This window comes from Xiphophorus hellerii, chromosome 1 (assembly GCF_003331165.1).
Source record: "Xiphophorus hellerii strain 12219 chromosome 1, Xiphophorus_hellerii-4.1, whole genome shotgun sequence".
NCBI lineage: Eukaryota > Metazoa > Chordata > Actinopteri > Cyprinodontiformes > Poeciliidae > Xiphophorus > Xiphophorus hellerii.
Genome location: NC_045672.1, coordinates 27635618 through 27652555, shown reverse-complemented (window position 1 = coordinate 27652555; position 16938 = coordinate 27635618). Strand labels below are relative to the sequence as shown.

General features: G+C 38.6%; 1 protein-coding gene across 4 annotated transcripts in view; it reads left to right on the top strand.

The window, feature by feature from the left end:
* The window catches only part of magi3a (membrane associated guanylate kinase, WW and PDZ domain containing 3a), a 142441-nt gene that overhangs the window by 75893 nt on the left and 49610 nt on the right, over positions 1-16938 (top strand). For all 4 annotated transcript variants that reach the window (XM_032557814.1, XM_032557824.1, XM_032557832.1 and 1 more), the window contains exon 2: positions 13324-13440. In XM_032557814.1, coding sequence (XP_032413705.1) covers positions 13324-13440 — 117 coding nt within the window. The remainder of the gene's footprint in view (positions 1-13323; positions 13441-16938) is intronic.

Here is a 16938-nt window from a genome sequence, read left to right as displayed (position 1 = left end):
AGTCTTTTCATCTGCTGTGAGTGATTGATGTTGCTGCCCTCTTTACGCTGGGCATCTGCCCAGATTATTAAACAGCCCCTTGTGTGTGCCCTCAAAGAAACGCTGATAAATCATGGACTAAATGTCTGTGTCCAGTGGCCAAGCAATGTCCATAAACTGTCCAAACTAAAGTCTCAGATATGACCTTGTGGACTAGTGTTCAGAAAAATCTTGCATTATAGTCATTCTCTCCCTACACTGACACACGCACACACACATGCACCTCTCCCCCCCCCCACACACACAAAAAGGATTGTAAAATGGGCAGTAGTCTGAAATGACTGGAGTCCAAGCAGCTGACTCATTTCAGTGATATGTGAGTATCCTTTCCTACTGCCAAAAGCTCTTACACATGATAGATGGATGTTATGTATTATAGAAGTTTATCTTCAAGTTCACCCTGCCTGCCAAACATCCCAGAGGTAGATTACAGGAATCAGGCTGTGAATGTGTTTGAGAAATGTTGGATATATAATTCCCCCAGTGATGGAATTGCTTTTTACTCGTACTGGATGGGAACACAAATCGAGAATGAAATGAATGACAAGACGAAGAATCTAATGTGTTTTTCTCTAGTCAAAAAAGTCCCTCTAGAGGTCATAGTAGATATCATTTATATAAACTGGATGCTTTATGCTGCAGTGCTGTTCAAATATATAGAGATATTTACATCCAAGCTCAATCCAAATAGACCATTTCCAAAAAGTAGTGGATGCTACTCATTACAATAGAACTGCATACAAAGAATGCCTCAATGGGTAAAAAGAGATCTCCCACCTCCACAGCTTGAGATTTAGGAGAAGAAAGCTCAATCCAGAAAGACCTAAACAGCCTCTATAGCCCTAATAATTCTCTTTGTTATTTTTGGGACGCAAGCTGAGTCCAATAACACCCCAACTCACAATTTATTAACCACAAGAACATCTTATTTGAACCACGACTAACCCAGAGACACACAGCACAGCGTGTCATGCACACCCACACCTAAGATCAATTTAGAGTGACGAGTTGCCAAACAGACCCATTTTTGTCATATGCAGTTAAACATATGCCATGTTTGCTCATTAGCAGGATGCAGAGTGGATGCAGCACCTGGGTCAGTCAGGAAATGAGAGATGCACTCTTGTAATCAGCAGCTACATCTCCTGAGGCAATGCTTTCTAAAACAAATCTGCTCTGCTGTGCGTATTATAGCATGGAGGCCTAAAACATCACCACTGACTAGCCAGGGTCAATGCAATGCAAACCTTGCAGTAACTGATAAGCAAACACTTTTTTAATCACACCGAAACTTGTCTGTATTTTCAGAACAGCACTCAGATGCAACCCAGTCTCTGTAGAAGTCACTGGTTACGTTCTGTAGCATGAATTATCTAATTCCACTGCTGTCAAAATCTTCTCAAATTTTAAATAATTAATATATAACCCTGTCACTCGTTTGATTTTCAGACCTTTTGGTATTTGTTTCAGAAAGATTGAGGGAAGAAGATAAAAAAGACAGTCTTTTGTGTCCCATGGGGTTCTCTGTGACACATCAGCAAGTGTATTATCACTGTCGGCCCGAGTTATTGAGGCTAAGAGTCCAACACTTGACTTGATCTGTAGAATCAGTATCTGTAGAGCTGCACATGCTTCTCCTGTTTGTCTGCAGCAAACCGGTGTGTCATATTTCTCTTGTTTGTTTTACGCAACTTGCGAAAACTATACATACCTCTCACTGTTAGTCAATCTAAAAAAATCTAAATGTGTGAAAGTATCTTAGGGAGGTGCCTTATTTTCTAACAGTAAAGATAATTGGTAAGGTGCATTTGTGTTTGCCCTTTTTTTTTATTTGACACTCCCTACTGCGATCAGACTTTCGAGAGAACATGGTATTAATCAGTAAGGTTCCAGGCTTTCTGAAGGTCTTTGAAAGCTTTTCTTTGAACATCAGTTACTTTTCACTCGTTCCATTATCTTTGGAATGTTTTTAGTCTTTTCAGCCACTCAACTGTGATTTATTCAGTCACTCAGGCATAAAAGCATGTACCACAGATGCATACTTTCTTCCCATTTGTTTTAAAGAAATCGCAAAATAAAAATAGGATAAAAATATTTCTATGCACAGAGCCGCAGAAAATTTTTAGCAAATTTTATATTTTCTAAAGAGAATTGAAGCCCATCGTTTGACCTTAAAACGTTTTTTGGGGGCTTTTTTGGTTTTGCTTTTTTGTTGTTCAAAAAAGCCAAATTTTGTTGATCATGATTGGTTTGAATGAATAAAACATCCAAGGGAGTGAGTATTTTTTTATGCACTGTAGATCAAGACTGAGCAATGTGTTTTCTTTCTCTTTTGCCTGAAACATGAAACAAATGGTACACTTTGGATTTACTGGCACTCATAGTAAAGTTCTCACACATCTCACATAGATAATCCAACCTTTACTTAAATGACATTACTTCAGTAGATAAAAAAGCCCATGGTATGGTATGACGTAATAATAAAAACTCACTGGTGCCAGTAGTAATGAACTTTCTAGACTTACATGAGCACATACAGCATATGCAGTGTAGTAGTATGCAGAGCAATAGGTTATTCACGAGCTCCTATTTCAGAACTAAAGAATGCAAAGTGACTTTTTACAGCAGTATGTGTCGCACTGACTCATGCAACCAGTCAGGGTGCTGCACCTCTGCAAACTCATCAGCTTTACCGACAATAATCACCAAAAAACATTCCTATCTTTTCTCTAAGCTCCCCTGCACAGAAAAACGCTCTTTCCCCAAATCCAGTCGGAAAACGTTTGTGTTGCTCTTTTCTCTGGTAGCTGGATAAACTGAAGCTATACGATAGAGTTAACATGCTATGTAACAATTGGTAGTCTAACAAAAAGCACAGATTTATACTGAAATTCCTATGTAGAGGATAAAAATCAGTATAAGGGTTTTATTTTCTGTGCTGAAACCCTATGTTTTCTTCCAGCTGCTGTTTACACATTAATTGGTGACATTTAACTCTGTAGCCCTTAAAACCATGACACCTTATTCAAGAGATCCAAACTCCTCCTCATTTGCTCCATAGAAAGAAAGTCGATAGCTTAGTCTTTTATTCCAAATCCCTCCTCTCATCAAGTGACTAAAGAGGTTTAGAAGCTGGATGATTCCTTTCTAAGCTGGACGTGTGACGCCACCAGCTGACTGGATACAAGGTATCCAGGTCCAGGTTCCTCTCCTCCCAATTCTTCCATGATTCCCTGTTTGAGCTCCCCTAGTGATGCATCTTCCATTCTTTCTGATCTCTGCATCACAGGGAAACTCTTTGTCTCCCTCTGCATAGAATAGGGGCTAAAAACAATTCTCTGTCATGGAGATGAAACAAACAAAAAAACAACATTCAGGTCCTCTTTGATCTCTTGTTTGTCATCCAGGCTCTTTGGTAGCCATGCTTTGTGATTGAACATGCACATGTTTGCTCCATTGCAGTGTGAGTGAGGATTATTTGCCCCTGGGCTTTATGCATGTGTATGTGTGTGTATACAACAGGTGGGTGTGTGTGTATGCTGAGGGACAGGCAGATGTTTCAAACCACAATAATGTCAAACAGCAGCAGGCTTTTGATGACGCTCCTGCAGGGCAAAGCCCTTTCCCCCTTCACATTTGTGTAGCCAGAGGACCAGAGGCATTAGAGAGGAGTGTGCTCTTTAAGGATGATGTATGCAGGAGCAAACACGTTCTGCTCCATTTTGTTACAATTTTCTGCAGTCATTCAAGCAGATTTGCATGCCTCACAAAAGATTTGAGCTCACAGTTAAATGTTTGAGAAAGTACATTTACTACCATGCAGCTGAAAAGATAAGAGTAAGAATATTTAAGGCATTAAAAAAAAAAGATCCTATGCTCCAGTGCTTTGCTCCCTCTGTCCTCTGTGTCAGTCTGATGCCCGGTCATAATTCTGAAGGTGCAGAGTTTAGCCTGCAGTAGTGTCTGACAGGTCTTCATGGTTTGATTTAAGAGGACGTAATATAAAATATAACTCTTTTCTGGGCTTCAGAGATCACATTTGGGCTTCTGAAGTCACCACCAAGTGGGGAAAAATTAGCAAAAACACAACTGTGGCTTTTTGTTTTGGGTCGTCTGGGTTTTAAAAATATTTTATGCAGTGAACCGTTTAGAATTCATTAGGAACGGCTCAGCTCAGAGGAGAAAAAATTCCAGCCTTTGCCTCTTTATCTCCTTTAAACTTCAACTTCAAGTCAGCTTGCATTAAGAGAACCGGGAAAGAAGAAAGCCAAGGCCTTTTATTCACCTTTTGCTTTGCAATAAACTTCAAATTAAAGTTTATTGCAGAACTATAATTTGTGGCTATAAAGTCAACATAAATTAAAGAAAAAAGTAAATGATCTTTCCTGCGACAGACTGGCGACTTGTCCAGGGTATACCCTGCCTCTCGCCCGTAACGTTAGCTGGAGATAGACACCAGCACCCCTCCCGACCCCACTAGGGACAAGGGTGTTAAAAAATGGATGGATGGATGGATGGATAAATGATCTTGTCTGTCCATTTTTTCCCCCAAACAGTAGTTAAGGAATTTTATTTTTACTCATTATATGGAGTGTCAATGCATTTTATGCAACTTGTTTAGACTATCTAGTGGAGAAATAATAAACTGTCCTTGGTAAAACTGCGGAAAAATTGAAGCAATCAGGTTTTTTACTGCCAATTCCGATACCGATCACCCATGAGGCCGATCTCTGCCGATCACCGATCTTTGCTGATCACCAGGATTAACTGTTAATTTTTCGCTTTAGCTATAAATGATACTATGTTATCCAACAAAATTAAAAAAAATATCTGGCAATAAATTCACCTAATTTAGACAAAAACATGCAAAATATTTGCAGGCACAATACAGCAGCTATTCAGTCTAAAGGACAACTGAAAATCCTGTAATCAGTAAAACAATATTTAACAGTAAGATTCTCAGTTCCATAAATTATTAGTCAAATAAATCTCACAACACTTATCGTCAAATAAGTATATCAAATAATGTGAAGTAATAAAGGAGACATTTCATTTAAAGGTAAATGCCGGTTGCATCAAAATAAACAATCCTGAGTCACTGTCAAAACTTCCTGATAGTATGACTAGCTGATTAATGCTGGTTCTGATTGGCTGTTTCTGACTGTGCGGAGTAATTCTGCAGAAACAGGGAGGAGGTAGAGGAGATCGATTATTTTCAGAGATTATCTATCTTATGTTAGGACAACGAAAGTTTTAATACATATCTAAAATCGTTTTGTTTAAGTGGCATGCTGCAGCTTTAAGCAGACGTTCGGTGTGAGAGTTCACTGCTGGGTGGAGGATGAGCGGCGCTAAGTCTGTGAAATATTACTACCAGTAGCGCGTAGCGGCGGTTCAACAGCAAGAGCAGAACCAGCGTCTTACACCGTCAGCTCGAAGACTTAAATTATTTTTCGGTTTATTTGTTTAGCTTTCTGACCGTCATGCTAATCCGGGTGAGTGTTGGTAGTTGTGCGCTGCTTTACCTGCTACTTGGCCGCTCCGGATGTCCTTTTGTTCCTGCATTGAGCCTTGATGCAGCCAGACTCCGTCAAGTGTTAGTTTTTTTTAAACGTCATATTAGATTCGTTGTGTTGATGCATTTTGACGTAGTAATTTTCCGCCGCAACACGCAAACGTCCCCCCTTCACTCTCAGAGCGTTAAAGTTCCTCACGTCAGGATTTGTTGCCTGGCGCTTGCGCAGTGTGAAGGAAATAGGAGATCCGCTGCACTTGCAGGCTGCGAAGTGAGATAAATGTGATCGGTTTTGCTGATCGGCAACAAGAGACCGTGATCGGCGATCACCGATCATGATCTTTTTCACGGAAATCGGTCGATTATGATCGGTGGCCGATCAATCGGCAGGCACACCTCTAGTATTTACTAGTTTTCCTTGATGAGTTTTTGCAACCCTCTATTGCCAAAAGTAACATTTCTGATACCTTTTTCTGTAACAGAGTTATTGCTTTCCTCCAAAACCTGGTATATTTTAGTTTCCTTCTAAAAAAATACATTAAAATTTACAATTAAAAGCATTATGTATCAATTATGTTGTGAAAACAATAATTCTGAAAACCAGATGACATAAGTGTGAATTTTATGAAGATTATTTTTTGTATATCATGCTGAAGGGTTATTGTCTGTGTTGCCTCTCTAAAGACGAAATTGTGCTTTAAGTGCTATGAAACAGAAGAAAATCAAGGAATTACATGATTGTCCCCATTTATGCATCAAAGCATTGTCTCTGAACGTTGGGATTTTTATTTAATTCTAATAAAGTTGATCAAAGTATAGCAACCAACAGGTTGATATATCAAAATTAAAAGTCCCATTTTTTCTGTTATCTATTAATGCCAAGTGTAAATTCTCTGACTCCAATCGCTGATTGATTTATTTATGTTTCTCTAGAAATATGGCAATATTGTAATTCTGAGAGAAAGATATATTGTTTTGGACTATTTTTAAAGCCATTAGTTTATTATGTTATTGTATACTTTATGGAAACAAAGTTAAGATTCATGCCTCAATCACTGTATGCTTTTGATTCCAATATACTTGCACTATACAAAACAGGATGGCCTTGGATGCCATCTATGCTGCGTGTCTGATGATTATGACACTGACAGTTTTCCACCCATACAAAAACAACACATTTTCTGTTATATACTTGACAGAACTTGATGTTATACAAAATGTGAATCACTTGTTCATATTTTTAGGTAAGCCTTCCTAGATGCTAAAATAAGAAATGTAGATTACAAGCAGCTTTAGGAGCAGCGATTTTCTTTTACAATTTAGTTGGCTCTGATTATTTCTTGAAGAGCGAACCATGAGGTGGTAAGCCCTAGAATTATACAGATTCCTTGAAGGGCCTTCTTGAGGACTAGATTTATTTTACAGCGCAGGCCATGGTGGTCGGTACTTAACCCTGTTCTACTAATCAAACAATGAAAGGACATTTCCAAGGTTGTTTCTCCCTTGAGAAAAGAAAATACTTGATACTTTTGCCATTGCTGTTATCAATTGGCTGTGAAGAAAAGGGGGAGCATCAATTTAAAGGAAACTCACCTCATTAAGCAGAAACTGATTATGTATATCTACACTGGCTGGCCTTTTGTGAAGTGGAGTATCAACAGTGTAGGTGTGTACTGTTAAATGAGCCAGAAAATGCACCAAGCCCAATTTATCTCACATGTGTAGCCAAATTAATGGGCATCCTGAAGAGTCAGCGATTAAGAGCAAGCACAGCTACTCATAACAGAGCCCATATTTCTGAACACTGAGTGCCTTGGATGCCATCTGTGTTGCATGTGCCGATGATTATGACACTGACAGTTTTCCACCCATAACATCAAGTTTCCACACATTGTGCATCAAGATCATTCCTTTTTAAATATCTTCTAAAACAGTTGATTACACATTTCTGCCAAATGTACGTAGATAATGTCACTCTCCTTATGGCAGAGTAAGCTTAGATAAAGAGTCTCATAGAGCGAGCCAGATTGTGTGTACGTGCGTTTTTTTTTAAGGCATTTCATTTTTTGATTAAAAGAAGCTATAAATACTCTACATCAACATATTCTAACTGCATTGTAACTTTTCTGACCTTGTTGCTATTAGTTTGAAAGCTGAAACACCCATCTTGTGCAGAATGACCTTATGTTAAGATAAATTCCCACTAAATGCATTTCAAGGTGGATTTGTAAAACTTGAATGGAGGAAAAAGAGCAACTGAGTGTCTTATATGTCACTTTTTATTTCATCCTAAAATGTACTGTACTACCTAATAAATCTCTTGGCTCTGTATCTTCTAATAGATTTCCTGTGATTTTCATTATGACAGCCAGACATTGAAAAAAAGAGTTGTTACTGATAGAAATTACAACTTTCCACTTTAAAGGAATAGTGTTTAAGAGATTTGGCCACCATTACTTTAACTGACCATAAGGATCACTTGGCTGGAAGAGGCCACTGGTGTTGGAGTTGCCCATAGCTGTGTGTATTAAGAAAGCAATACTACGATTTCCTTTTCCATCACGGGGAGCATATAATAACCTGTTGTCCCTATGAGTCTGATATTATGTTGATTTTCTGTCTGGCTCTTGCCCAGAGTTGCCAAATGAATCTAACAAGGTGGTAATTAACAGATGGTAGGGGTTTTCCTCACTGTTTCTGGAGCTATACTGTCATAGAATGGCTCATTAGACGCCCGCTGCCTCCACTGATTGTGACTTTCCTGCACCATCTCTGCACTATTTTAGGAAAAGATCTCTGAACATGGATGCTCATTGTAACTATGCTGCCTGTTAATTTAGTGCTTTGGTGACTCTTTGTGATGGTTCCTAGTTATTTTGACCCCATTGAACTAAGAGGTGATGTGCAAAGATTCACACCAAGTTGAGAGAAAAATCGATAGTTTCTCCTGAGAGGTCAGGTAAACCTAAACTGTTTATTTGTTTGTTACACCTATAAGGACTATGAAAACCCAATACAGTTGTCAAGCAGGCACACCAATATTTTACATTTCAATTTGATGTGTCAGTTATACAATTTGACTGAAGGCAAATAAATCTGTAAAGGGAAACAAAACCAGGAATAAAGATGATGCAATAACCTGGCTGTATAGAAAGGGTAAATTCCTCAACTATGACTTTGATTAAATTTTAGCGTTTCATCGTCAGTAATTTTAGCAAATCTGAATGATTTCGAAAGTTGAGCTGTACTTCTAGAATTCTCCTGATATTTGCTCATCTTTAAAGAGATGATCTAACGAATCTCTGTAAAAGACAGCAACACTGCAGGAACTTCTGGTATTTTTGTCTATGTTCTTTGTGTCACAATAAGTTTATGTCTTCTCCACGTTTGGGCTACAAAGAGCTACTAGACAAAAAAAAATCTAAACAAAAAATCTCTGCAAATTTTGTGGAAGATAACATGGAGAATCAAAACTTTTAGATTTGGGTCACATTTCTCTAGGATATGTTTTGTACTCTGCTCATTATCATATTCCTGTATGCAGTTGAAACCACAGGTTTACATACACCAAATTAAAAGACACCTTTTATTCTCCCTGTCTGAAGTTAAATCAGACCAAACATCTCCCATTTTAGATCAGCTGGAATCACCAAAATTATTTCTATTGCTAGATGTTGGTTAACAAAAATCTAGCAATAAATTGCTAGATAATAGTGCTGGAAAACTATTATCTACTAATGCCACAATCTAATTCATGCTGATATAGTTGGTGTCGCTGCTCACTTCAAAGTTTCTTCCCAATGACTTGTTCTGGTACACAGCAGTTTGCTTCTTCAGAGTTAAATTTTTATTACTTATACCGAGATCTTGTAGATTTACACATTTCACAAACATGCAAATAATTTGTTCTAAGGTTACAAAAACATGCTTCATTTGTAAAATGAAAGCATATTGGCTGGCATTTAATAAACTCTTTTTCTATAGATTGCTCTGATTGTGGGCTGGTTTTTAAAGTGTAACAGTTGAAGCAAAATTGTTTAGTCTATGTATTTTACAAAATCCTGTGGGCTGAAGTCTTGCATTTTGATCTCACTGATGCAGTTTTCTTTAATTGCTGTGACATCACTTACAGAAATTTGCAGATGGTAAGGCGAGGAAAGGTTTGTCCACTGCCAAGGAGATGATGGGCGGCAGCATGTGCTCTGGTTTCACTCTGCTTTCTGTTTGGGACAGAAAGTTCTAGTTGCCTTATGCAGCATGTTTTTAATTTGCAAATCTTAAAATATTGAGGCTTACCCTGTTATTTTCCAATTTGCAGTTGAAGTTCAAGGCACAAAGGGGTTGCAGCAACAGGTGCTTAATATGCTCATGCCCTCTGAAAGACAAGATGTCTGATTAAAATGGGAAATAAAAGGTAGAGGAGCAGGCATTTCCAGAAAGAAAGATGATCCAGGATGGCGTCTAAGTATAAAGTGATCTGGGCTCGGGGTGTGGGGAGGCCTGTGGGGGTCTGCTATGGCTGATGAATCTCCGCACTGAGAGCGGCGCAGTCGGAGATGGAACGATAGAGAAGTGATGAAATGGGAAGCAGAGGGAGGTGTGGTGGGCTTCCACATGTGTTCCCATGCATCATCATTACTCCTCTGTGCTGAGACCCTTCTCCACTCCCACCATCCTGCCCTTCCCTGCTCCCTTCGTTTTTAATAACTCTCCGTCCTTGAACTGTTGCCCCCGCTTTTATCCTCCGTCTCACCCGCCTGTATGAGAGAGCGGCTCGAAGCCAGATGACCATCCACAAAGGCCTCCATTGTGTCCCACATGCCTCGTAGTTGCATGATGTGCTGCTTTGTAACATAGCAGTTCGCGCCCCTACCCCTCCTCTCCCCTCATCTTTGGAGATATGATGCAGTGCACTAACGCAACCCGACAGGCGAGCCACAAAGACTACACTGTTAGATGCTCTCGAGTTGTGTACTTTGGGTAGCAGGGGTGATTTGCATTTGTTCGTGTGCGCGATCGAATGAGGGTACATGAAAAAAGATTGATTTTACTGCATCAGTGGGGTATCTGCTATTAGCTGCGGCTGATCTCCCGTGACAATTACGTCTTTTGTTGCCTACACTGAGACCAGCTTATCTCTCCAGGCAAAATGTAAAAAATGGATTTTGGGGGTCTCTCCGGTGAAGGAATAATAACTTTCATCTGCTTTAACACGAAAACAGCCTGTGACAGAGAATGAGGTGTATGTTCTCGTTTCAGAATTTGTGGAGTTTTCATCTCTTTCTGCTTCTGGGAACATAAACCACAGGCCTGTGGCTTTTGAGTTGATGCATAGCCAGACACGGCTTTTGTTTCCTTGACCCAAATTCCTTGAATTTGTTGCGCCATTTAAAACTCCATGGAGTTGCATAACTGAGAACACTTTGCCCCTGCTTTTACCCCTGCCGGTTACTGGACATCAATCTGAGCAAAGCAGATGATTAGTTTGTGTGTGCTGCAAATCTAAAGCCCCAAGAGTTGAATTGACTTTAATACCTACTGGGCATAGAGACTGAAATGTTTCCATCAAATTTCAGGACGTTTGGGTAAATTCTGAGGCAACATTTTGCTGAAACCACTTACAGCAGGAGGCATTAATTTTACCAAAATGCTGAATTTCAATTCATTAAGTTTAAGGCATTTTTTAACTTTTTATTTCAATGAAAGGTAGTCTCTCCTGCAGGACTTCACTGCTGAGAAACATTGTTATTAAAAGCTCTGTGTGAGTCTCTCAGGAGAAATCTTTCAACGTGTCAGATGCCTCACACTTATAACAATTTCATTGCTTTCAGTATTAGATTTTTTTTGCCACCATGAAATTTAGCAGTTTTCCAGCTTCTTTCTGCTAGTTTCTTGATATTTTAGCCCATGTTGTATTGATGTATGAGTGTGTCTGAAATAAAGAATGGGCTCAAATTGAACTGAAGAATGTATGACAAAGGAAATCCACAATAACATCTGATGGGGCAGCTTTTATTTTTGTTAGCCTTTCTACATTAAATGGTCATTAAATTCTATTTGTACCAGAGGTGACGTCACACTGTGTGCGAGAGAAAGCAGTCATTGTTAAGCTATTGAATGCTGTTTCATTTTTCAGGTACCAGTCAGAGCACAAGATAAGTCCCCCTCTGCAAATAAATCACTCATGTATGAACATACAACTGGCTTATCAACTTAATCAGGATATTTATTGCCACAAAATATAAGTCAAGGCATTCCTTTTTTCTCTTTTGGTCCATTTATCATGTAGGCTGTATACAAATAATCAAGTCTTTATTTTACTGTGATTTGTAACCTTTTTTTCTGTTTTCTCTCTCCTAGATTGTACATAACAATTTCATGCACATGATCAATTTTGTAAATGGTGTTTTGTTATAATTTAGTGATTTTCTTTTCTTATTGAGGGGTTGGCAGCACTGTACTTTCTGACTTAATTTTTAAATGTATCACTGATTTTGAAAGTAGTTATATTTTTGTATTCTTCTACACTGAAGAGTGTTACAGCAACCGACTGAGAATTATTTTCTGTTGAAGATCCGTTGTGAGACTGCACAACTTGAAAAAGTAGCTTCAATACATAGAACTACATTCCGCGTACTGTTTTCTTTTTTCAAAGTGGCATGCGATGACATTTTGAGATCCTTGTGGTCGTTGCCTCGGAAAGCTGTGGGGCAAATTCTGCAAAGCAACTTTGAGAAAAGAGTACTTCCAGCTGTCCTCCAGGATGAAATGCCTTCTAAATTCTCAGGGAGTCCACACATGTGGCATATTGCAGCAAACACAAGGGACCTCTCTCAGTTTCCCTCTTGTCTCTTCATTTGGTTGACATTCCTTCACTCGGGGGACAATGAGAGATCTATTTCTTCTCAAGTGCAGCTCGAGCACAGCTGCTGAGGTCCTCAGGACTCTGAGGTGTTAATCCATTTTGCTTTAGTCAAAAGTTGGTGCACAACCACACATCCAGCTCATGAGCCAAGACACTACTACTATACTCAATATTAGGTTCAAAGAATGAGGCAAGACCACTAAAAAGGCTGCCTTTATGTGTTTCCAGAAATATAACAAAGCTCTAGTGATATTTCTGTAAAAAAGTCTAACTTGACATAGATTTCAATCTCACCATTTTATTAAAAAAGCTGAATGTGATTAAATTATCTCTCAGCCAATCATGTAATGTTAATGGATGAGAACTGTTCCATCTTTTTCATCACATAACACAACAAACTGACAAAGTCCAAGTCTTAGTATGCTACTGTTATTTTCAAATGTCTTTCAGTAAGATAGTATGTGGAAAACAGTATTTACTTTGGTGGTATTTGTAAAAGGTTGGAAAATAATAGAAGTATCTCAAATCTCAAGCAGTGTTTTTAAAGGGTTAGGGTTTTTCAGTGTGGTGACCTGTTCATGTTTAACTAAAGGAGTATAGATATTAACTAATAGATGATGACAAATGCAAACCATGCTCCTTATTTTTTTTTTCAATTAGTTTTGCTCAAATAAAAGCCTCCAGAGCTTCAGAGCTAGAGGCTGGAGGCTGTTATCCAGACACAGCTTTAACATAGCCAGATCTTGTTCCTTAAGATACCAATCACATGACCAGAGTTCACCTTAAAAAGCCAAACTGAACATTTTGGATTATCAATACCGTTGAATAAATGACTTGTAGAGTTAATGTAGAGTTAATTTGTGATTTGGTTTTCTGATGGAGATTTTTATGTCCCTCTTTCCAGGTAAAGTGTTGAACACGGATTTACGTCACTACCTCAGTCTGCAGTTTCAGAAGGGCTCCCTGGACCACAAGCTCCAGCAGGTGATCAGGGACAACCTCTACTTGCGCACCATTCCCTGTGAGTATCTCCCACAACCTCAACTTTTCTACATTCTCCTCTCTTATATTTGTGTTATTGGTATTATTGTCTCAGTTGGAAAATTCAGGTGTACCAGCAGTAATTTAAAGGAAGCATAAATAATAACAAATATTATAAAAGATGGATGGATGGATGGATGGATAGATGGATGGATGGAAAAAATTAAAATAGGAATCTGTGTAAATAATAATACTGTACTGTTATTAAAATAGCATACTTTTATTTAAAAAATTGATTTCACATGCAAAAACATTAGAATTTTTACAAGAAATGAAAAAATTAAATAACTACATGGATGTATACATTTATTGCGTTTGTTGGGAGTAATGATGCTTATAAAGTCTTACAGCTGCTGAGAAGAAGGATCTGTAATGAGGCTCCTTTGTGCGCCCAGGATGCAGCAGTCTGCCACTAGTTATATTATTTATCTCAACATTAGATATTAGAGTTTAATATGTCTAGATTTTCCATGCTAAGTCTTAAATTGTAGACAGTCCTTCATTTCCTTTTACCATCAGATTACTTCTTAAGAAGTACATTTCAGGTCATGAATTTGGAACTGACCTGGTTAATAGACAACATGTCTTTTTGGACCAGAAGCAGTTTTTAAAAATGTCTCTCACTCTGAGATATTTCCATATGACTCAATCTGTTTTTCTTAAGTAGTATGGAAAGGTGTAGAAGCATTCTTACTGCTGACTGACACTTGTAGCAACAGGTGGGGAAGGAGTAGTGTTACACCCGCCTGTGCTGAGTAAAGCTCATAAAAACCTGGTTCTCTAGATCTCTCTAGAATCTCTATAAAAGGTCGTTTTAACTTTGCTTAAAACCTCACTATACCTTGATGCTGGAAACCAGCTTTTCTCTCTGAAGTCCTGTAAATTACTACAACACCTGCTATTCGGCTTCAAGCAGATCTTAATGCAAAAATAACGAGAATAAACACTTTATAACAACTTTAAATGGAAGGTTGACATTTTCTATCAAGGCTAAAATACTTTTATCCCGTAGGGAAAATGATTGCAGTATTGACGGATATCATAATTCTTTAGTAGTTTATGTTTTACAGTAAATTAAGTTCCTTATTTTCTCTGTACCTTCCTCCTACATTACAGTGTGTTCAATGCTCCTTGGAAACGGTGAAATAAATAACCACAAAAGACTGATTTTCAGTTTACGCCTGAGAGACTTTAAAACAGACAGCGAGGCCTAAAGGTTTAAATAAAAGAAAAGCTGTGATCCTCTTGACTGCACATTGGAGTTATCGACCATTTCTGCCATTTCTCATTAGAAGAAAGGGACTTTTAACATTTTTCCCAAAACTAATCATTTGGAAAGCTTTAATTTCTGCCAGTCTGCTTTAAGGGAAGGTTATTCCAGATCCAACAGTGCTGGACTGAATACTTTGGTTATAATCAGCAGAATTTTCTTGTCTTGCTGATGGAGAGATGTGACTTCTGCCATGCATTCAAAGCACCCTTAGGAACAGTGTGTTAGGCCTTGTTTCAGCCAGCAGTCTGGCAGTGTGCACCCTCAATAAAATCTGGACTATTTTGAGGAGGAAAGGTAAAGAATAAATAATTTCCAATAACCTTATTGAACAAGTCTGCACACTAATCTAATAGTTTTGAACATATTTTGATTCAATTTAAGCATTCAAGCTTCTTTTTTTTCTCTTTTTCTTTTTCTTTTTTACCCAAAACCTTTAAGTATCTTCGGACAAGGTGCAGACAAAACGGGATTTCATTTTTCACTGTCACTGTGAGTCCAAGCATACATGCAAAACAACAAAAGCTTTACTTCACCTCAGGTGTTGCCAACAGGGCAGTGAAAAAAAAAAGATTTCCACACAGTATGAAGGAACTGTAGGGCTTTGGAAGGGCAGACTGGACAAATGGTACTATTGAAGTCTGAATGCTGAAACTGAATTTAATAGTAATTTGCGTTGTTTAATTTTATTTCAAACTGGTCGTATCAATCAAGAACATACACTTCAGCGGGTTTCTGCGTACATTTTAGATCCACTTTATGTGAAAATAAGATGACTCACATCCTGAACATTATGACTAATTTCTTCCTGAACTATTTTTAGTGCAGGAAGTGTTTTTTTTTTTTACCTTTCTCGCTTTGACATTGTAGAGGACAGAAAAATAAGCCAACATTTTTAATGTGAGACATTTTAGTGTGGCTTCAGTAGCTCAGCATATGCATCCTTTCCCCTCCGCTCATTCAAGCCTTCAGCAGAGCCTCATCACAGAGCGCAGAGCCACCGTGACCCTGTGAGGAACCTGGATAGCCACTCCAGCATGACGTCTGTGCTCATTGCAGCAGTCGGAATAAGGTCTCGGGGAGAAGCAAGCGTGACTTTCCTTCCTGCACCAGACGCAGCAAGTCTTCGTTAAGCGTTGCCCTTGTTTCGTAGAAAAGACGACATCAGCTCAATGCCGAGCCAGGGCTCCAGGTTACCATGAAATCCTGCAGGCTTTGCGAAATCCTGACCCCCCCCCTAAAGCTATATATCCAGCTACATCTCTCTTTCCGTTTGGATGATGTCTGTCACAGCAAGGCGAATCAGCTCCACTGGTTTCATTGCAAGATCAAAAAATGGAGGAAGAGTTGTACCAATAGAAAATGGAGAAAATGTGCTCCACGATTTCAATTGCAGCAATTTGTTGGAAAGATTGAAGAGATGCTCGGTTTGAGTGTGCAGGCTTATCTTAACGTATCACTTTGTCTTTTTACATAAAAAAAACAGATTGCATCTCATCCAGAGTGGCCCATGAATTTAATAAATGTAGCCCAGGGTGCTGCAAGAGATAAATTGAGGTAAAACCGGGCCAATCCCAGCTGAGACAACACAAACATCAGAGCTATAAGTATATCTCCAGATCTGCTTCACTTATTACATTTCATTAGCCAGAGCATGCAATTTAATTTTTTCATACAAAAGCAGGTATAGAAAACAAAAAAAAGGATATTAGACTACACTCATTTTCATGCCATTCAAGGCTTCAGTATAAGGTTCATTAAACTGAAACATATGACTTGGATCATCTCTGTGCAGTAAGCTCAATATATTAGTTTTACATCAACATTACATGTCCTCTAGGACTTGGACTGATGTCTATGCTCTTCCCAGCAAATCCCAGCTAAGTCCCAGCAAAGGTTTTTTTTTTTTTGGTCATTGCTTTGAACACAGAGAGTATAAACGGCTTATTAGACTGACTCTCTAAAGGGCTTTTTCTAGTCTTACAAACTAACACTTTACACTTTCACACATACTCACTCATGCACCGTAAAGCATACAGAAGCAAGGTCATGCAAGGTGGACGAGCAAATGATCGAATGACTGAGAGATTATTTGCGGGATACCTCCACTGTGAAAACCAGCTTACATGTGTAATCTTTTTGCCATTTTCCTATTTGCAGTTACAAAGAATTTGAAACTCCTAGCATTTTTCATATGAGCAGGTTTCT